The sequence below is a fragment of the Gadus morhua genome, chromosome 22 (assembly GCF_902167405.1).
Source record: "Gadus morhua chromosome 22, gadMor3.0, whole genome shotgun sequence".
Taxonomy (NCBI): domain Eukaryota; kingdom Metazoa; phylum Chordata; class Actinopteri; order Gadiformes; family Gadidae; genus Gadus; species Gadus morhua.
The window spans coordinates 18,923,622-18,946,131 of NC_044069.1; the positions used below are offsets into that span (position 1 = coordinate 18,923,622).

Here is a 22,510-nt window from a genome sequence, read left to right on the forward strand (position 1 = left end):
CACTTCGGCTGCCGGAGAAGTTGGGGGCATGGCCCTCCCATCAGCAAAGTAGAGACCTCTTGTATACTAGGGGTCCTCTTGTATACTAGGGATCCTCTTGTATACTAGGGGTCCTCTTGTATACTAGGGGTCCTCTTAGGGGGTCCTCTTGTATACTAGGGGTCATTAGTGGTTGAACGTCTTCAACTCCAGAGTCATCAAACTGCTTAGACGGCCGCCTTACAATTTTACGCCACTTATTGCAAGATTTTAGGTTTAGAAAATGGGTTTATTCTGGTATCACTTCCATGTGAAAGATAATTAATTTGTGGGAGGTTAATAGTTTTGATGATCTGTTTCAGACATATGGTTTGGCTAAGCAGGACTTTTACAGATATTTACAACTTGATTATTTCTGTAAAGAGGTAAAATGTTCTGATTCAAGAGAGCCACCAATTATTACTCCTATATTAATTTATGCTTATAACTCAGGAAGTACAAAAGGTCTTATAGGCAAGTTATAACATGGCATCACATTGCTGAATACAGACCCCACAGACTATGTGAAACAACCAAGCGAAAAATAACTGGACTTTGAAATAACTGAGGATGTGTGACGGAATGCATGGGAAACACAGTCATCGTCAATCAACTTCCGGACCTGGAGAGACTGGAAAAACCTAATTCCCTTTTTTATCACTCCAAAGCAGAAATCCAAACAAACTGGAACCCAGCTTTGTTGCTGAATGGAATGTGGAGAATTTATGGTTGATGATGGTCATGTTTTCTGGACTTGCCCCTCTATTCAGACTTTCTGGAAGGAAGTAAATCATAAAAAAGAAAAAAAAAACTGCTTCGGTACAACATTCACATCCCTATATCTTGGAACTATATCTCTGACGAGCTAAGTAAAGATCCCACCTACCTTCTAAAGGTCTTGTTGGCAGCATGTAATAATGCCATAAAAGGCTCTTTGTCAATAACATCCATCTCTTAGAAAAGATGACCCACTCCATCAATAGTTAGCGTTTTGAATTGACTGAACATCACATGACCTCATGTTAGTTTACTATTTGTAATTTTCTTGTTTTCATGTTATTGCTTTGTCCTCTATATTGAATGTGAAAATGTTCATTAAAAAAAGTGATATTGGATGTATATAGTTGTACTTTTAAATTCTCTAAAATCTAGATCCCAATCCTTCAGATTGAATCTGTAAACACAGCCACCAGATAATGGTACAGCGCGACAGCACGACCCAGTTTGTCCCCTGACACACAACCACAGGACGGCTGTGAAGATAGGAGAAAAACAGCAGCCAACACGTCTGGTTAATCTGCATCAGCATGTTTGTTGATTAGTTAGGAAGAGGGGGTCGCCCAGGCAACCGGGGACGAAGGGGTGAAACGCCCTTCATGTAACCCCTGAAGGTATATTAACCAGTACACTACTGGGCTCAGGGAAAGGACTCAGTAGGAACTGTTCAGTGGGAGGCGTGCACCCAGAACTGAGCTTCATGGCTCCCTGGTCACCTGACGAGACCCCTTCATGGCCGCATAGTGTTCCAAACACCTGAGCAGTCAAGCGATGACCGGAGCTCAAGGAAAAAGCAGAACCTGACCGCTTTCTAGGGAGGTAATCCAAAAGGTTAATCATTAGCCCTCCTGCACCTGGAAACCCTTTCGCCACCAAACTCAGATTACAGAGGTCCAGATTAACTCGGACCGCAGACACTTTGGATTTCAGGACAAATCATTACTTTATTCAACTCTGCATTTACTAGATGAACTAAGACATGTTCGGTCGCAGCAGGCATTTATTAAAGTCATTGTTCTACAAATACCTGATACACTGTGTTGAGGAAAACTGGAGTGCTTTAAAGTAGACGGTACAAGTAAACAATTAGACCGAGTGTGATACAGCAATACACCTGCATACACGTCACGCTCAATAGGCCACCACATGTTTACCGTATCACTGGGCACATAAGAAGTGTCCAACCGACCAGATAGATGTACAGAAGAATACGGTGCATTGATACACATTCACCAGATCACTCACGTAAACAAATACCATGTATACAATTAAAAGACAAAAATAGACAAAGAAGACTTGTGTAATGTTTGGCACACAAATGGTGTTTAACTAGACAGGATACAAAAAACACAAAGGCATTACAAAACCTGACAGCAAGCCATGACATATATAGTAGAAATAACAGGTTGTGCATTTAGGGCCTCAGGCAGTGCCGTCATGCAGTAGTAAAGTTCAGCTTGCTCCATATATATATATATATATACCTACATTTATTTTGTGCTTCGCCACCATTGCAGTATGCATCATCTCAAACGTCTTGATTACAATATGAAAGCCATGCTCATAAAAACGTATAGTTTTGTCTTGGGCAGTGGCACCTAAATAGTCAAACGCTGGCTGCTTAAACACATTTAAGCTTAAAAATTATTAAAATATAGGCTTAACCAGAGCCGCTAAAATATTGTATTGAAATGTTAGCAGTATGGCTTTATTGGTGCTTCTCATGCGTCCTCCTTTACAGCAGACACCCCTTCTCTCAACTACATCCCCCCGTAAAGCGCTCTGACCACCGGCTCCTCAGTCTGCACAGCGGCCCCGGCAGGACGGTCCAGGGGGAAGGGCCCCCACTGGGAGGGCCTTCTCTGGGAGGGCCTCCTCAGGGAGGCGTCAGGCACGAGTCCGGCTGCCACATGCGCAGGTCCACCAGGATCTGGTTCAGCTTCTGCATCCACAGGAGCCGCTCCTCCTTGGTGTCAGCACTCAGCCAGTTCCTAAGCGGACCAATGGGAGGGCGGGTTACAGCAAGTACTACACGTAAAGACCACCACCACTCAGGGGCTGGGGCTCAACTAGCAGTATTGTAACCATCATTGGCTACCATACTGGCATCAGCCAATCACAATGGCACACAAACATCTTGACATGCAGGACCCTAAAAACAGGGTTATCTGGCAATACGCTGGGCTCGTTACTGACGAAGAAGAGGTCTACGAGGAGGCTGGTCTACTTACTTGGTGACACACATGGTGTTGCTGCAGTGGCTGACCAGGGTCTGGTGGTCGTCTTCTCTCTGGGGCCGGACTGTGATGAGCTCCAGGGTGTTGGGTCGGGCGCAGAACTCGCGGTTGGCGGGCTCCACTCGCGGGCTGGTGCAGTTGGCCAGGTTGATGCGGCCCATTGGGTTCTTTGAACGGGAAAATAAAACACTTGCATTTATAATTTACCTGTTAAACCCCCAGAACAATAAAATAAAAGACACACATTTAAAAAAACAAACGTTTTGGGTTGTATTAAGGACAGGTTTGTGAATGCCCGTAGCCAGCCATTCTGAAGCAGGCAGGGGCGATTCTAAATGAGCCAAATACCCGAGACAGGACCAATATTAAACTAAAATATTATTTCATCCTAGACAAACCAGAAAGGTAGAGCAGATGTCTTGTAACCAAAAGGTACCCTAATTGCTCCTGACGAGCTGGGTGTCGCCTTGCATGGTTGATCCTTTGCACCACTTATCCCCGATACCCCAGGCTGCATCCAGTGCAGGCATGCTCCGACTTGGGTTAATTAAAAGTACAGGTTTTTCTAAATGTTGGTGATCAACAAGGTTCTAAAGCAACTTCGGGCACGTCAGTCAAAATAAATGTTTTTTACCTCCGACATGTTTACGATCTTAACTCATCCATTGCGCCGCGCCAAAACTGACAGCTGTCTACTGAAAACATCTTTCTCGAATGCCGCCTGAGTTTGTTGTGGCTGGTGGCTCCATTACCATTAGTTGAAGTGGGTACAACAATGTCACTTATCGTTCCAGAGTATGACATGCTTCGGCCAATTAATAGATTTTCCCACCGCAATCGGATTAAGCAGTGCATGTAAACGCACTGACAGACTATGAAAGCCTAGACCCCCCACCAACGCCATGCACCTGGCCAATGATCTGAACAGCGGGACAGTTCTGACCCCTTCCCCCTGTCACACCTTCCACCAGCTCCAGCCCATCTGCTCCAACCCCCACTCACCATCCTGGATAGGGTGTTAAGAGACTCTTCAAGGGACAGATCCCCGTAAAAGGAGCTGTGCCAGACTCTCCCTCAGCCCCCCCCTTAAGCACAGACAGTCTTTCTCCGGTGTTCAGACCTCTTTAACTCATCCCTGAGACATGCGAGTACAGAACTTAAGCTATAGTACTTTTGGTTTACATTTATCTTTGTTATTATTTTAATAATTATTGCTAGTCACCAAACTTCAAAGCCTTGAGCAGCATCACACTCAGCACAGCCCCCCCTTTTTGCCCTATTCCCATTTACACCATTACTATTACAAACATAGATTACAGAAATTTTGCTGCCATTACTGACTGCCTTTTTTGCACTACCACAACTCAACTCATGAAAAAAAAAAACGTATGCTACTTCTTAGATTTTATTATTTTATTGTCTTATAGTTTTATCTTTTTAATATTAGTAATGTTCTTATCTCTTGTGCACTTCAATGTCTCCTTTTAGGGCCGTATTTTAACAAAATGGAAATAGCTTTGTGGGCGAGTCTCTGGTGCTGTTGCTATTATACCGGCGGATAAGTGACTCTTGCGCCATACGCATATCTAAAATGGGTTGGGCGGAATACCTGTAGGTGTGTTTTGGGCGATACATGCAATAAATCAATGAGATTCTCCCCTGAGACAGATGCATGAGTCATGACCACATTAATTTCTAACTCAAATGGCTCAGTTTATGTCCCAATAATGTGGCCTAATTCACACATGGAATAGCGTTTTGTTCTACAACTTCAGAAACACTGAGTCGTCATTTCAATTTCAGCAAAGAGAACTTAACACGTATATGATATGCGGTACCATGGCCGCAACGGTCTTTTTAATGATATGCGGCAATACATTAACAAACATAATTTATTACCAGTATTGTATAAATTATCGTTATCAACTTGGGTTCATAATATGCATTTGTCCCCCCATTAATATACATTGCCACGGACTGTATTATGCGTTAGCCTACGTGTTTAGTTTGCGTGTGTTTAAACAGACACACGTGCTCCAAGCATCACCCGAATTCATTCATTCTTTTAAACACTCGTGGTAAAACTGTTTCCTCACGATCAAATACTCATCAATCCTAAGTTATAGGTAGTTCACGTTGTCTGTACCAAGAAAATATGTGATTGATTTAAAAGTACAACTTATTAAAGCTGTATCAACTGTTCCTTCCTAAATAATTTAACTAACGTCATCATTAACCCTTAAACGAGATTTTGTTTTTGAATGTTCAGATATACTTTCCTCGAGTTTATTATTGTTATTGTTATTATTATTATTTTAACGCATGGCATAGCCTACTACAGTAGGCTAGAACCACTACATTCATGCAGCCTCTGTGTAACATTTTTTTTCACAATCCACATGCTATTTCTATGCCGTTTCACACATATGAACAATGACATCATAATATTTAAATTAGGCACTTAAACCAGGATTTTTTCGGTCTGTGGCACAATTGCAAAATCGATCTGTTAGATAGCACCATGTATCATTTGCGCTGGAACACGCCTCTGCTTTTTGCCGACACGCCTCTCAGGGCGCAAGTGTAGTTTGCTGCGGGGGAAAATCAGCTTTTCGCCGGGTGCAAACTAGCAACGATACATACGTCGTTGTAGAAAGTTATTGCGCTGGGTGCAAGATAGGGCCCTTAGTGTTGTCTTATCTATTGTTTACTTTTAGTGTCATCTTATCTTTTGTGCACGTGCACTTTATCTGTTCACCGTAGGATAGTGAGAAACGGTTTCTCGATTGCTTTGTATGTCTACATGTGAATTAATTGACATTAAAGCTGACTCTCACTTTGAAACTATTGTAATTTCTGTTTTTGATAAGTTAAAAAAGCTTCTGTCAAAACCGTTTGATCAATGGTGGCTCAGCCAACTAGTACATTTCTCAGTGGATATCAGTCTGGCCCTGGCTGGAAGGAAAGTGATTTCCAAATATGGTACATGATTTAAAAAACATGAAGCTAAAACATTTTAATCTGAGAAAAACCTTCAATGCAGATTTCAGTTCATCTTTAAACATCGTGAATCAACCTACATTTGATAAAAACTGCTCTGTCTAGTAGTTGAAAAAGCTGGACAAGTCATTGATGTGCCTTCCTATTATCAGGCTCTATTAAATCAGATACTGTGTCCTAAAATAAAACTTTCCCAGGGCGCTCATTGATCAGAGAGAAACAGGATGTGAGCATTTTTTGACGAACTAGGAAGAGCGGGCAGTCTAAACCCCCAGCCAACAGAAGCCCGGCGTGTGAGGTGTGGTGTAGGCAGGGCGAGGTGTGGAGGAGGACCAGCCTACCTTGCGTCTCTCGTCGTCTGGGTAGGTCCAGTAGGAGATGCAGTACCCTGACAGGACGCACCACCTGCGGTGCCACGAGCCAAAACCACTCACATCCTCAAACATGGTCTGGAGGGGGGAGACACAAACACAGGATGACTCCGCTACCACTTCAGAGGGAATGCCAACACACATTTTATAATTTAACACTTCAGGTTAAAATAATTAGGCACACTATAATGTCATCTTAGTCAGACTGGCTTGTCTAACCCTTTCAAAACACACAACGACACACTCCTGTGCCGTGTTCCAATCCATACTATCCGTACTTACTAGCCTTAGTTTCAGTACGTAGGGCGTTCCAATTCAGATGGGGCGAAAATAAGTGTACTGAAAGGACCCGGATGTGTACTCAAAGCCATCTTAGCTACGTAGCGGAAGAGGGCGGAGCCCGGCTAAGCCAAATTCTGCGCATTTTCCACATAGCCTGCATTAATAGTCATTTTGTAGTTTTTATAGCTTTTGTAGCTTTTTTTAGCTGCTAGGCGTAAAGCAGGATGTTTATTGCAGAGGAGTAGCAGCGGCGGAAGACGTGATCGTAATTTCCGGTTAGTGCACCACGGAGTATTCGATTTGGAACAACACTAACATCTGAAAATTAGCGCACTTAGTGAGTGCGGATAGAGTACTACGTTTAAGTGTGCTCATGGAAGTATGGCTATTGGAACACAGCACTGGTCTGATAGTTTGTAAAGCACCTGCCCTGAATCACTTCTGGAGGAAATCAAATAATCACTCTGATGGAAACATTTACAATTTCCCTCAGAGCATTCGCTGCTTCATTTCACATTGCACCAGAGCTGGTGCAGGGACTGAACCCTGCAGTCAGTAAAAGCACTTCCCTTTCATCTTCAAATCAAACTGAACATGTGATTTCCTGACGATCTTGCACTCACCAGGAAGCCCCTCTCCTCCACCTTGCTGGAGCCCACCTGGCACTGCATCTTCAGGTGGATGTGACCCTCCAGAGGGCACAGGAACGGCACCTAGAGAGCACGGCCACAGGTTAGTGAGGAGCCCCTTAGCGTCTGCTCCACCTGACCCCTGGGGGCCTGCAGCAGGGAGCTACAGCAGGGCTACAAAGAGCTGTACGCTCTTAACAACATATACAGTGCAACCGCAATGCCCCAAGTCCTGAATTTGCCGTTGAAAAAATACTTCCAATCCTTTGGGAGCATGCATACACGTTGATCCACCGTGAATACAGGGTCTACTGGCCAAGATGCAGGTCAATGTTTCAAGACATGCAAACACCATGTGCAGAAAGGGGTTAAAGAAAATGGGTAATCCTGATGAACAGCATTGCAAGTCTGTTTCTATTTAGTACGTTTTCAGAAGGCCAAATTAGGGTAGCAACAAAGACTTGGTTTCCACAGCCACAGACAGACTGGCAGGCTGATCGGGATTTTAATGTTAGCGTCAAGACTGATTCAGTTCATCTGGTGGTGATGTTGATTGCTCCACACTTTCCCCAAAACAAATCTGAACATAAATAAAATGAAGAAAACAAATCTGTCCGTGAGACAAGAAATAACCTTTTTATGAAACATGTCACTGAGAAGTTCCCTTTCCCTTCCTTCATATTTGACCTATAAAAAGGGAGAGACGGTTTAAGAGTGAGTGAGCGCCTAAGGGATCACACATCGTCAGGGACAACCAAAGACGGTGGTGGGCCTGTGAGCACATGAGGAACCTGTAACCAGAAGAACTAGCAGCACCTAATGCCGCGTTTCCACTGCAGGGTGCGGAACGGATCGGATCGCAAAGGTGCGGTAGGGATGGGGCAGTATAGCCCAGCTCAGTTCCGAGGTCGCGTTTCCACTGCCGACAGTACCCTTTGTGGTAGGCCGGATGTCGATCGCTGCGGCAGCTACGTAAACATCGTAAACAACGTCTTCCTCCCCAAGAATGCAGACGAACGTCTCCACCTCCTTGTTCGCCCAAGCAAGCGTATTACGCGACATGTTAATTGTAAAGAATAATACCTCAAGGCTACTGTTTGTTTGTTTTTATCCACGCGTCACCCGGAAGTTATGATTCTGTCGACCAATCAACGGAGGGGGTGTACTGTGTAGCTAGAATTTCCCGGGACCCTTTCAGGCGTCTCGTCTCCAGTACCCCAACGGAGGAGTCCTGAAAACGAGGCCAAAACGGGTACGGCTAAGTCCGGGTCACGCCCACTTTTGGCGGTGGAAACGCGACCCGATCCGCACCTTTGCGATCCGATCCGTTCCGCACCCTGCAGTGGAAACGCGCCATAAGCTAATGGGGGCTCCGGTTGCCACTGTCTGCAGCCCAGGGCTGTCATACAGAGAAGAACGAGTTGCTCTTTCAAAAAGGCCTGCAGAACTGTGTGACTCCTCGACAAATGTTCTCCAGCTTTACACTTTGTTTGGCACCTAGTCACAGCAAAATAATATCACTTCTTTGTTAAATAAGACCAAGTTCTTGAAATGTCCTTCTTTGCTTCTACATGAAACATCTTTTTTAATTCAAACAAGTCCATCATAACCAAACCTTTTTCCAATGAGAGGGATTCAATCCTTAGTCTTTGTTTGGGATAAAAGGATAAAGGGACTAAAGAAACAGTCTTGCTAGGGGGACAACAAAAGAGAAACATTATATGTCAGGTCGGTACCTTCTCCAGGGGAAACTTGTTCTTCCCGACGGAAGAAAGGGTCAGCTTGTGGGAGCCCACCAGGACGAAGCTGCTGGTGTGGACCGCATTGGGCCCCCCGGGGCTGGCCATCACTGCAGAGAGACGGGACGATTAGACACAAGGACACAGGCCCCTCAAGACCCAGCCAGAAGACAGAGACCCCTCAAGACCCAGCCAGACGACAGAGGCCCCTCAAGACCCAGCCAGACGACAGAGGCCCCTCAAGACCCAGCCAGACGACAGAGGCCCCTCAAGACCCAGCCAGACGACAGAGGCCCCTCAAGACCCAGCCAGACGACAGAGGCCCCTCAAGACCCAGCCAGACGACAGAGGCCTCTCAAGACCCAGCCAGACGACAGAGGCCCCTCAAGACCCAGCCAGACGACAGAGGCCCCTCAAGACCCAGCCAGACGACAGAGGCCCCTCAAGACCCAGCCAGACGACAGAGGCCTCTCAAGACCCAGCCAGACGACAGAGGCCCCTCAAGACCCAGCCAGACGACAGAGGCCCCTCAAGACCCAGCCAGACGACAGAGGCCCCTCAAGACCCAGCCCGACGGATTACATTTACATTTCATTTACATCTAGAGCGGGGGTCACTAACAGGCGGACCGGGTCCAGACCCAGACGCCGTCCTATACGGACCCGGACCTATGGTCAATAAATTATTCAAGTATTTTTTAATTTTGACGGGGCGCTTCTATTTTGACCGGCGCAGCGTTTCTAGACATTACGGTACTGGTTTAGTGAATCAGGAAATCCATTGACCAATTGCATTCGAGTTAAGCCATCCCACGTGATGCTACCCAGCCAATCGAATATGTGCATTCCCGGCAATGTGCATGTCACTATGAGACAAAGCACAACGGTCTGAACTGCGGTCACAGAAAATAAGCAGTCTCAGAGCCCAATATGAACAATCCAACGAATCGAACAGGGAAACCAACTCATAGTCTAACGTCTCCAAAACATGTACCTAAGAATGCACACCCCCTTATCATTAACCCCCTCAAAAGCAAACAACACTCACTATACTATTTTACGGCAGATTAAAAGTGTGCGAAACCGAATCCTCTATACTAGATACAGAGTAACAGAGTAAGAATGTTTTTTCTTGTAAACGTGTACATTTTAGACTAAGAGCCACCTGGTGAGTTAATAGCGCAACTGCATCTAGTGTTCCTATTCGTGCACTGTGGATTCCTCCAAGCTGGGGGTCTGAATACTGATGAATACTGATGATTGCAGTTACCAATGGTTGACAGGATTTGTGTGTCATCATTTTAAAAGAGAATAAAGAGGTCTTTTCACATGGGTGGTAGCCATGGGGCTAACAAGTACCGCTCCTTCCTACAACTTTTAACCCAAAACGCGTTCCCTATAGTCCTCTTTCCGTTCTGGGCAACCGTCGAAAAATGGCGGGCTCCGTGGACATAAAGGGCTCATTCTAAGGTCTTACTTTCATGGGATAATACTCTTCTAATCCATTTCTTCCAGGTCTGTTCACCTTGAGATCACTTAAGTCATAAACCATGTGAAAGCATTTCTTCTTTAGATTGCCTTAAGGACTCACCTGGAGCTTGGCTGCTCTTCTGCAAAGAAAAAATGAAGAATTCGTCAATAAATGTAAAAGCAGGTACCATTAAAAGTACTACAAATGCAATATTATAATGCTGACACAAAGTTTTTATATTTTGGTACTAAAATTTGCCAAACCATAATTGAAAAAAAGGCTTACTGTAATGGCAAGGAATCTCTTTGGTGTCATAGCCTAGAAAAGATGAAGAACCAAACACAGATTTCAATGCTATGCAATTCTACTCCATCATCCTGAACCCAATCTGATGTCTTTCAGCGCACTGGGATTATCAGCAGTTCACTACCAGTATCATCACCATTCACTAGTATGTATCCTCCCCCACCCATGGTGCACCCCCACCAGGTGAGAGGTGGTACTGAAACTGATCCTTACCGACATACACAAATCATGGCCGTCAAGAACCTGTCTCCAGATTACCTGAATACACACACACCCCAGTTACACACACACACACACACACACACACACACACACACACACACACACACACACACACACACACACACACACACACACACACACACACACACACACACACACACACACACACACACACACACCTCAACAGCAGTAATTCATAATTCACCTTAGACTTGCTGGTCTTCTTCTTCTTGTCATTGGCTGCCTCCCGCTTCATCACCTAAACATCAAACCACCGTTATACCAAAAGATATATCTAAAGATGTTCAAAACCAATGAATAATGAATAAGCCACTCACCAGACAGTAGACTTGGATATCCACCTCAAAGTCATTGGAAACATCAGACCTACAAATGAAGGGAGACATGTTGAGCAGCTGAATACATACTACAAAATGGACTGACACCACGTCTCTAGCCCACTGTTTAATTTCTCCTCAAGTCTTAATTATTCCTGTATGCGAGCGGCGGAGAATATGATCTCTAAATTATTATGGACAGTAGACTAAACGCTATAAGACTAGCGAAAACAAGCGGCGTCTCTTCGGAACTGTCATTTTCTTAATGAGCCGTGGTAATGTTTAAAATGAGCTCCTAACGTTGCCCTCTTCCGATTGGCCCCTGGTGAATCGCGCAGGGTCTCAAGGTGGTCCCCGCCATCTCAGACCATTGTGGGCGTTTGAGCCCACTCTCTACACACAGTCAACTTGCAGTTAAAAGCATACCTCGTGTTTCAATTCAAACACAGGTCGTACCGCGGTTAGAGCCGCTGCCTCACACTCCGAAAGAGTGTGTGTGTGCGAGTCGGAGGCAGAACGGGAGAGAGAGAGAGAGCAGAGTAACAAAATAGCAGGCGGCTGGCGCGGCTCGTAATGGCTGTTATTTCAAATGGCACATTTTAATCTGATCGGTTAACCGGTTTCAGACGGTTAATGAGGCTCGGTGGTCGGTCAAGAATATTTTACATCTTCGCCATCCCTAACCGCAACAAATACTAAAAGCAGCTTTAGGGCTTTAGTTGTTCTATATAATAAACTATCAATCACAAAGGATTCCTTTACTTGATCATTGTTAGATAACAAGTAGTGTATTTATGAAAGGAACTATAATGGAGCCAATATTACAATTTTGACAATCAGAAGTCTGAATTGATTGTCTTGATGCACTATGGTCCAGGGTGATGGACTCACATGGTGAACTTGGTTTTGAAGGAGAGTGCGTCCCCGCTGAGCCCGCTGCGGGTGCTGGCCAGGGGCGTGGCCACCATGTTCTCGGCCCCCGCTCTGATCAGGATGAAGAAGAAGTGACTGGAAGACTCTGAGAGAGACAGAGACAGAGAGAGAGTTAGCGGGCCGTTTAACCTCAGGTGCCCGGGTGCTGCAGCTTGAACTGGTTGTTCTTTGAGTAATGAAAGCTGCCAATAGGCTCAAGCCCAGTGACCTGGTGGCTTGTCTGAACAGAGAGAACATCCAAGCTTGTTTACTTGATTCTAATTCAAACATTCAATACCGTCTTCATGTAACAAGAAGACAAATAAATGCACCTGGCTTGTTAGCGGCAGCGCAAACAAAGTCTGCCTTGAGGGGCAGCCGGAGCTCCTGCAGGGTGATGGAGCCCTTGGAGGCAGGGACCCCCGTGTTCAGGGGGGCCCTGGAGGGCCCGGCAGCCCCCCTCTTCTGGCCCGACGGGCCCTCCCCCTTCAGACGCTCCAGCTCGGCCTTCAGCGCCAACCTCTTCTCAGCTGGGTTACAGGGGCAGAACGGGAGGGGATGACATGTCTACAGACACACACCAACAAACACGTTGAGCACAAATGTGAACCAATGGAGCGCTGGGCGGGGGGACTCACTGGCTACCAGCAGCAGCCGCTGGGCCTCAGCCTCCACCGGGGAGCCCTTGCCGTGCTCCTCGTCGGTGCAGCAGTTGAGCGCCTGGCTGGCCTGGTGGATCACCGTCTGCTGCATGTTCATGTCGCTGGTCAGGGCCTACAGGGGGCGACGAGGAGCAGCATTAGCAACTCAATCTGGACTAGAGGCTTCTTCAGACATGAGGCACACACACACACGACTTTGTGAAAGGACTCGTCACAGGGAGAACTTATTGGTGGTGCCCACGTTTGTGCTTGCCGTGAGCCAATTACCTGCCCAAAATCAACACCTCATGATTGGTCGTAACAAACACGGACGAAAGAAAAGCAAAACCAGATGTGTTTGTCTGCCATCAGAGCTGAGGTATGACCCTGAAGTCTGACCTGAGGGCCTGTAACGTAATTCACACATTCATACCAAGGCCACATATGCCCTTACCAATTAAAGAGTCTTCTTTAGCACGCTAAGGAGGGATCCGGAGCCTAGGGAGGCGTCCAGCTCATAAAGGAGACCATTCATCATGTGTCAATTCTAGAGATACAAGCGGTCAAGATGTTCGAGAGACCCAGACGCTCAAGGCCACAAGAACAAGTGTAATTCCCTCACATAGCCACAAACAAAGTTGCAATGCCAACATATAGCCACAAGGGGTCAACACCATACCACAAAGCAAGTTGCAATGCCAACACATAGCCACAAGGGAGCAGCATAGAGACACATACAACATCCAGAGAGGCGGGAGTTCAGCACCATGCTTAGCCAATCAGAGCACATAACTATGTCCACGCCTGCCCAGTATTAAAGTTACAACCCATAGCCCAGGGGCCGGTTGCACCAACTGGGCGTAACTAAGCCTGGTCGTAACTGCTAAGTAGGTCTTAGTTACGACCTGGCGTTAGAATGGAACTAACGGTTGCACCAACGGGACTTACGCTAACTACGCCCGGTCTTAACCATGCGCGGCCATGTGGATGTTCCATGGTATGCGCATATCACCGCGTTGCTAGGATACCTCGTGACAACAGCTGTTTACTATTTTACTTGACATGCTGTTGGACACCGAAATAAATAAATCATTCGTTCACTCATTGTCATTCATCAATTGTGTTAATGCCTAACAATAAAACACTGCAAACGAATATAATTAAAATATGTATTTGTAATGTCTGGTTTACGACGAGCAGGCATTTAGACGGGAATGGTTCTGTAGGAGAGATTTGTTTAATGTGTCGGCCTATATAAAACATATAAACATAGTTAAAACAACATTCACAACTGATTATAAGTTGAGAACGGACTAATCGGCCAGCGATATCTTCCCGACAGGCAGTCGATCTGTGAACACTGATCATATCGCCGGCTGTGCTTTGAAATGCAGTTTAGCGAAGCGTTGCAAGGATGGTGGTAAAGCGGCATTGGATTGGATGTAATTGCTATAGAAACAGCCTGGAATTTCAACTCTACGCCTGCCCCTGACCAGGCGTAGGATTTACGCCTGGTCTTAGTGAAAAGAACGCTAAGCCCAGTTGGTGCAACCGGCGTAACGGTTAGGTTGGACTTAGAACGCCAAGTTACGACCAGGCGTAGTTACGACCAGGCTTACGCCCAGTTGGTGCAACCGGCCCCAGGGGGTTAGAACGCTCCAGGTAAAGCATCCTTTGGAATAACCTACTAAGTGTATCTCCACATGAGCACGTACAATTCCCCTCCTTTTGCTTCATGTATGCTAGTCCAAACCTTTGCTAAATAAAGTGAGTTAAAGCGATCCTGACTTGGCAGACTTTTTCCAAAAGAACACGGCAGGCCCCAGACCCACGCGACCCCTCACCTTCAGCCTCCTGACCTTAGGGCCCCAGACCCACGCGACCCCTCACCTTCAGCCTCTGCTTGAGGCCCGCCTCCTGACCTGAGAGCCCCAGACCCACGCGACCCCTCACCTTCAGCCTCTGCTTGAGGCCCGCCTCCTGACCTGAGAGCCCCAGACCCACGCGACCCCTCACCTTCAGCCTCTGCTTGAGGCCCGCCTCCTGACCTGAGAGCCCCAGACCCACGCGACCCCTCACCTTCAGCCTCTGCTTGAGGCCCGCCTCCTGGCCGGCGGCCCTGGGCCCGGCAGCCGCGGTCCGCAGGGACACGTCCTCGTTCCTGACGATCACCTGCTTGACGTGGGGCCGCTCCGTCTCCTTCACCCGGATGGAGCGGTACGCGTCCACGCTGGGGAGAGAGGAGGGACACCGGCGTCATCCCACGGGCCACCGGCTCACCACGCTGGGTGGAGCAGCTCCTTTTTCAACTTCACGTGATTTTGCTACTTGATGTATGCATCACGCTTCCTCAATTGACCTTTACCATCCCAGAAACCATTCCCCCACCCCCCATAAGGTGCAAGGACGTACATTTCAAATTTCAATCCGCTACATACACATAAGCAGCTTAACCTTCTCGTTTAGACACGTTACTAAGGCCCAATCGCATTTCTACCCCTAGGGGTAAGGGGTAGAAATGGGATTGGGCCTAAGACTCAGAATCCTGTGTGCTGGAGGGGCCCCCCACCTGTAGAGCAGCTTGTGGCCCTCGTCGTCTGTGGACTGGCCCCGTGACACTCGGGCCCTCTGGAACTTGCTGGGCGTGGGGCTGCTGCTGCTGGAGGCGTCGCTCTTCTCCAGGAAGGAGCCGGCCGGCGTGGACGTCTGAGGTGCAGAAGAAGAAGATGACCAACGGAGGCATGTTGGGTCGTACTCAAGCTTTGCATTGCTCCTCGATGGTGCCATTGTATATCATACATCTGCCCAGCTTGGCTCACTGTGCATGGAAGGAGGGATATCCTTTGAAAGCGTTCTCCCATTGAATAAGAGGTGTTTTGCTTTACTTTTTTACACCTTAGAGGGTGTTGTATAATGTTGCATATGAAGACTTTGGAGACTGTAGAGGCCCCGATAAGCTAACAAAATATCTAAATTAGCATGTTCCGAATGATTCCAACACCCCAATACAGTGCATCCCGGCCCAAACCACGGGAACGATCACCTCACGTCTGACCACGACTCGCATCAAACGAGCGGCCCACAAGCATGTCTGTGGGTCTGACACCTGGACCCCCATGTGGCTTCGGTGCCAAGGCCTTGGTTATGATGCGTCATAGACAAATGTAAGGAACCCTTCTTTGCATAGACCCCTCTAGCGTACCATCAGCTCCCTCCTGTCAGGACTGCGGATCACAGACGCCACCGTCTCGGCCAGCGGCGTGAGGAGGGACATGGAGGAGATATTCAGTGGATCTTCCTCCTCGTCCCCCTCCTCCCCGGTGCTGCTGGATGTGTCGTCGCTCTGCTCCAGAACCCCCTCAAACAGCTCGTTGATCACCGCAGAGTTGATGGAGCCAGAGTCCACGTTCGTCTCCACCTCCTCCTCCTCACTCTTCTCCTGCTCCATCCGGGGCTGGGGGTCAGCCAGTGGGGCGGGCCACTCCTCCCTCCTCATCGGGCTTGAGGTGGAGACGGGCGGGGAGAGCCCGGGACCTGCTGTAGACAGACCCCGTTACAATGCTACTCAAGAGAATAAGAAGTAAAGGTTTGAAAACAAAAAGAACTCTATAGGACAATTATAAGCACATAGCGATGTGCCAAACAATGTATGCAAGTAGAATATGTCTATGTATATATTTACACCTTGTTTACATTACTATGTGCACAAAGTGGCTCATGAAGAACGCTGACATATCGCACACGATGGGTCAAAGAAAGTGGGGCTGGGGAACATGCACACCACACACAGAGTATTTTTTCATCAAGTTTCTTATTCGTCATAAGTTACAAACTGTGGACTTGCAATGCACACATGATTCAAATCCTGATGGTCCTACCTGCAGAGGTCAGGCTGGAGAGGGTGCTGGACTCAGCTCCTCCCTGAGACGTGGCGCTCACACACTCGGAGGGCTGTTGTGCGGGTGTCTGTAAAGCAAACGCACGAGGTCATGAGGATCCCGATGATTCCTTCAGCATTGTCTCGTGGAGCAGCACGGGCTCCTCCCCTCACCTTGGTCTCCCTGTTCCTCTGGCCGTCGGACGCCTCCTCCTTGTTCTTCCACAGGTTGCCCGCCTTCTGGAAGCGACTGCGGATTTGAGCAAGCTCCGTTTCCCGTTCCTGTCGTAAACAAAGGGGGGTCAGAAAAGATCTACAACACCCGGCTGAAATATCATACATCACATACATACACATCAAATATTTTTGATACAAAATGACACAGATTACAAAATCCATCCATGAGCCGGTGGTTGAGATAGGACGATATAGTATAATAAAAGGAGGGCATTAAGAAAGGGTGTTCACCAGCTTCTGTCTCTGCGTCAGCTCTGAGGTGGTGGTGCTGGCAGCCTGCGCTGCGCGGAGCTTATCCTGGACCAGCCGTGTGTTGGGGGTCACACTGAGGTTCTTGGCCGGGGTGCCCCCCGTCCCTGTGGGGGTGCCCTGATGAGCGCGCTCCTGGCACTTCTCTCCAAAGCGCTCAAGGAAGGACTTCGCCCCTGACAGGTCAACAACATGCAGGAGGTCTCGCAATAAGTAGACCGTTCCATCAACACAAAATAAACAAAGTCGACAGCTGGGGATCACTGCTGCTCAAAACCCCTCAGACGTTTCTCTATTGGATTTACTAATTGTATAATAATTATTGTTTTGATCTTACCCGGGGTCCCGGAGGAGGCCTTCTGGTGCTGAGGGGTAGTGGAGGCCTGAGCAGCCACACAGACCCGCTCTCTGGAGGGGATGGAAGGGTCCGTTCTGGCAGGCTTGGCGGGGAGGTCCAACTTACTGGGGCTGGCGTTCGGCGCGTTAGAGTCCAGACGCCTGGACGGGCCCTGATTCTTTAGGGGACTGGGAGACATGGGGGCCTTGTTCAGAGCCTTCTGGGGGCTGGGGGCCGGAGAGGACTGAGACACTGCAGGGGTCTGCTTCAGGACGTCAGACTTCAGGGGGCTGGCCGGGGCCCCTCTGCTGGACCTGACTGGTGATGGGCCCATCTGGACGGGGTCACAGGTACAGGGAGTTAGAGGGTTGCTCCGACATTCATAAAGCAGTGGCGGGGGACAGAGCCATTTGATGGTCCGCCAAAGCATTATGCTGACCGGTAAATAGGAGCTAATGAGAAGGAGTCAAATATAGTCATCTTCAAGAATGGGAATCTTCAAGTGAAGTGGTTTGGAGTGCAATGTGGCCTCTTGGCCAGTGGATGGCAGTATGTTGTAGACCTACTACAAGCAAACCAAGCACTGATTATACTTCAGTCTCATGGATAAGAAGAACGTTCGGACTAAAGTTTAATGTAATTTCCACTAAGGACCCGACGGTTCTTCTTATCCATTCAACGGACTAGTCCGTCCCGTACTGCGGAGACGAAGGGCAGTGAGAAAAGCCAGTTGATCATAACCAATAACATTTACAAGGAGCATACATTAAAATGCACACATCGGTGAATTCACTAGACTCCATCTCCATTCAACTCTCTCCCAACAACGTTTAAATGAAAGGTTTTGCTGATGTTGCTCCTGTGGTATCTGCAGGTTTCAGCAAGTCAAATTTAAGACTTTTTAAGAGCTTTTTAATGAAATTTAAGGCCTAAAACACGCAATGGTGGGGGTTGGCAACAGACGCGAGCCAACTTTGGAAACGGACGTCTTCCAGCCAACTGTCCTTGAATTTGCACCTACCCATTGTCGCAGATTAGCTAGCCAGCACTCAGATAATCGTTTATATATATGCAGCTAGCAAGAAAGAAGCCTGTCTACATGTCCTTCCTGAAAAGCTCCTGCCCCGACAAATTTAAGACCTTGAGTTACAGTATTTAAGACCAGCATGACATTTGTAACGAATTTAAGACTTTTGAAGGCCTTCAATTTAGAAACCTGAATTTAAGACTTTTTAAGGATGCGCGGACACCCTTCCTGTGGTAGAAGACCTTTGGGTTGCATACCAAGGTCTCATCCGATGACAACCCACTATTGGATCATTCACTGTGCCTACCTGAGCAGAGCTGGGGAGGGGCCTTCCGCCGGACGGGGCCGCGCTCTGCTGGGGGGGCTTCCTGGACATGAAGGTGGAGGCGGGCTTGGCTGGTGGGGGGTCCTTGGCGACGGCGGGATGGCTCAGGTCGTCCTCCCAGGTGCCGATGGTGGCGGCCAGGTTGGCCAGGCGTCCCCTCCTCCCAACCGGGGCCCCTGAAGGAGCCGTGGCCGTGACCTGAGGGGCCACTTCTGGCTGTCTCTTGACGGGAGACAGGGGGACGTCGTCGGATGTGTCTGGAGTCAAGAAAAAAACAAAATGATGAATTCATAATAATATATAGCCCATTTCGTTGCCGAGACAATACCATGGTCCTGCTTATCAGTGCATTCAAATGATGAAACGGAGGATGCAAGTTAATACCAAATGGCCGAAACGACATTACGTTTCCTAATGAGGCCGTTGGCTTTGCCCCTCATCCCCTACGTTGTATTAATGCATCCTGGATAAGGTACAAAGTGGCCCCTAAAATAAGGTGCTCTCTCCAAAAAATAAAACTCCTTCATTAATCTGTGTGCAGCAATCGTTCAGGCTAGTGTTTTGTAGATCTAATGAAGACATGGAGACATGAGGTACCGTTATCCCAGTAGTTCCTCTGCGCCGCCAGCTTCTGCAGGCGCGACCTCATGCCGGCGGCCGTCAGACCAGGGGCCTCCTCGGGCCCCTCGCTGGCCGCCTGGCCCCTGGAGGGAGCGGGCTCCGCCTGGCCCCTGGAGGGAGCGGGCTCCGCCTGGCCCCTGGAGGGAGCGGGCTCCGCCTGGCCCCTGGAGGGAGCGGGCTCTGCCTGGCCCCTGGAGGGGGCGGGCTCCATCTGGCCCCTGGAGGGGGCGGGCTCCATCTGGCCCCTGGAGGGAGCAGGCTTCTCCACGCTCCTGGAGGGAGCGATCTCTGGCCCCGGGTCCGAAGCGATGACCATGGCCTCGGGTTGGGCCCGGCCGCCCCTCGCCGGCTCTGGGGGCGGCGGCTGGACAGGAGGCCGCACGGCACTGGACGGAGTGGGTCCGGCTCTCCTCTCCAGGGAGGCGGCAGAGCGGACGCTGGCGGGGCCCGCGGGGGGTTTCCTGTCTGTGGGGGGGTCCTGGGGAGCGGCTGGGGGCACCACCACTGGCTCCCGGTTCTCCGCCTCCTCTGCCCCGGCGGAGGGGGCCGGCTGGGGGTTCTCCTCAGAGCAGCGCCGCTTGGAGGGGGAGGGTTTGGAGGAGGGGTGCAGCGCTGTACGATGGGCGGGGGGGAGGAGGTCAGACCAGTCAGGACCTGCTGGACTGGTCTTGGTGGGGAGGGGACCACCATGCTTTGGTACCATGATGTATCATTTAAATTCATGCTCTTTCAAACCAACATCATACAAAACAGAGGCGATGTTGACTAAATGTGTTGTTGAAATAAAAGTAATTTAAAAAATACTAATAATCAAATAACGATTTACCGGTAGTATTCATCATATGGCAAAACCATATCATCATTACATTTTCAACCATCACAGAGATCCAATGCAAAATTTCAATCTGTCTAAAAGCACGATGCCCCTCTTCCTACCCTTTTCCATGATGGGCTCAGTCAACAGGCTATTGGTGTCAGCCAATGGCTCCCTGCTCCTCTTTGCCATGGGTCTGTTCGCGGCTGTGGGCCGCTCTGCCATCTTCTTCTGCAGGTTCTCGCGCCGGGCGCGTGTGCGCTCCAACAATTTCTGGTAAAACAAACAGGAAAGGTCATTGTAATGCGAATCGTGTACATGCAACTGCAGCCATACAGTTTAGAAGTAGCCATCATTTTGTAAAATGTTGATTTTTTTTCATCCATGTACGACTAAAGAGCAGATTGAATCTGACTTCCGGACCCGCAAGTCTCAAAGAAATAAAAGAGGAAGAAAGAAAACATGACTTTCACTAAAAGGTCTTAGTTCTACATTTATGGCTGTAAGCAACTGCCATTCAAACATAAAGCCGTCTTAGTGGAGACAAAACCAGTGCAAAATATGTGCATTCCTTTGGGTGAAATGGTAGCGTAATCGTTACCAAATGTAAATAAGCTTTGACAACATGACCCTACATAGGCACTGCCATGTAATCAATGTCTTTCTTTGAAAACCCGGCCCCTTGGCCTCACAGGGAACACGTCATGAGAGCTGATTTACAGCCCAGTAACTGTGCAAGACCAAACACATTCCTCTCATTCAACGGTCGTTTTCCACACCGCTTGGAAAAATTTGCAGATGTGTGAGTGTAAATGTCATTCCACAGGAATGAGCCACTCCTGCCTGGAGGCCCAGCCAAGAGGTTTGAACTCTCAAATCCTATTGGCTGGGACAAGGAATGGCAAGTCCTCTCAAATACAACCTGTAAATAGATTCATTCTCCACGTATGTAAATAATGCAGACATTTATGGGACCTCATGAACAAAAGACCCCACACTAGAAGGTATTCCATGGGGTGGTCGGCATGTTGTTAACCGGTGGAGGTCATGGTGCTTGAGAGGTCCAGGTTGGTTACCTCAACTTGAGGTGATAAGAGCATTATCGTCTGATGTGGTCGGTGGGGATCTTTTGAACCCACATGTAACCAATGTCACATCGAGTTGTGAGGATTAGCTATAAGGATCATGTTTCCGACGTTGAGGCCATAACCAAAGTTCACTTCATGACTCTTTGCTTTGCTAACTTATTGTACGTCATATGTTTCGTGCTCATGTCAGTTTACTGCCGCATAGTCGAATTGTGGCTGTCATCATTAAGGGTTAAAGGAAGACAACATGTGGCACATCTATATCTGATCGTCGGTTGGGAAACCTTTTTCAAAAGAGGAGAAGGATACAAACACATAATACAATCAAATAATATAAACCAATTAAATGACTTGTTTATATTTTAAGAACAGCCGGTCCTAAGAATCCCTACACCATGATGGTGTTGGGATGGTGATGAATAAAGGAACAACGGTATTGTATTGATTGCTGACGTCAAGGAGACCTCTCACTTTACGATAATATAATAATATAATACAAAAACAGTTGCTCACCTCGGTAAAGGGGTCCATCTCGGAGGAACGTTACACTTAATATCTATCCACTCTTTACTAATGTGTTCGGCTCGTCCACAAAGAACGGACCGCTGTTGAAGTAGACGCTCCTCAGCTCCTCTGCTCTCAAACGATACTTGGGTTCAAATTTGAATTTCAGCGGTGCACCCACTGCGCATGCTCCAACGGTTGAGGAAGCGCTCGCGAACCAATCACACAAAATGGGCGTGTCACAAGTGCTATCTGCGTGCGTGTGTATGCATGTGTGTGCGTGCGTGTGTGTGCGTTTGTGTGTGCGACCGCTTGTGCGTGTGCGTGTGCGTGTGTATTTCATATTTTATTTTAAAGCTTTGCATATTTGCTGGTAATATTTTTTTTCGAAATATGCGATTCTCAAATAGGGCTACTCAAAATAAGGCTTGAAACCCTTAATTAATTTAAAGTCTTCTAAAATAGCCATTACATTTGCAACAATAACAT

At 48.0% G+C, this 22,510-nt stretch overlaps 1 protein-coding gene across 3 annotated transcripts; it reads right to left on the reverse strand.

Annotated features, from left to right (window-relative positions):
• Positions 1 to 1,719: 1,719 nt before the first annotated feature.
• anln (anillin, actin binding protein) lies at positions 1,720 to 22,179 on the reverse strand. Of its 3 annotated transcripts, none has more exons than XM_030347277.1 (24): positions 22,031 to 22,179; positions 20,552 to 20,702; positions 19,592 to 20,227; positions 18,977 to 19,251; positions 17,643 to 17,976; positions 17,288 to 17,481; positions 16,994 to 17,101; positions 16,821 to 16,908; positions 16,145 to 16,476; positions 15,512 to 15,648; positions 15,022 to 15,172; positions 12,940 to 13,075; positions 12,634 to 12,831; positions 12,281 to 12,407; positions 11,390 to 11,438; positions 11,257 to 11,310; positions 10,809 to 10,841; positions 10,644 to 10,662; positions 9,051 to 9,163; positions 7,948 to 8,001; positions 7,309 to 7,398; positions 6,374 to 6,481; positions 3,027 to 3,199; positions 1,720 to 2,786 (listed from the first exon to the last, which is right to left on the reverse strand). In XM_030347277.1, exons 1-24 carry the CDS (start codon positions 22,046 to 22,048, stop codon positions 2,672 to 2,674), a joined length of 3,693 nt encoding a protein of 1,230 aa, XP_030203137.1. In that variant the 5' UTR covers positions 22,049 to 22,179; the 3' UTR covers positions 1,720 to 2,671. The 3 variants fall into 3 exon arrangements, with proteins under 3 accessions (XP_030203137.1, XP_030203136.1, XP_030203138.1); XM_030347276.1 differs by having other exon boundaries at positions 16,145 to 16,479; XM_030347278.1 differs by lacking the exon at positions 7,948 to 8,001 and having other exon boundaries at positions 16,145 to 16,479.
• Between the last annotated feature and the right edge of the window lie 331 nt (positions 22,180 to 22,510).

Excerpts from the sequence above, each read along its gene's own strand:
- anln (XM_030347276.1), bottom strand. Across the intron at positions 12,832-12,939 it reads GCGGCTGCTGCTGGTAGCCA|CTGAGAAGAGGTTGGCGCTG; the intron begins GTGAGTCCCCCC and ends CCTGTAACCCAG. Across the intron at positions 8,002-9,050 it reads ACAAGTTTCCCCTGGAGAAG|GTCAAATATGAAGGAAGGGA; the intron begins GTACCGACCTGA and ends CCCTTTTTATAG.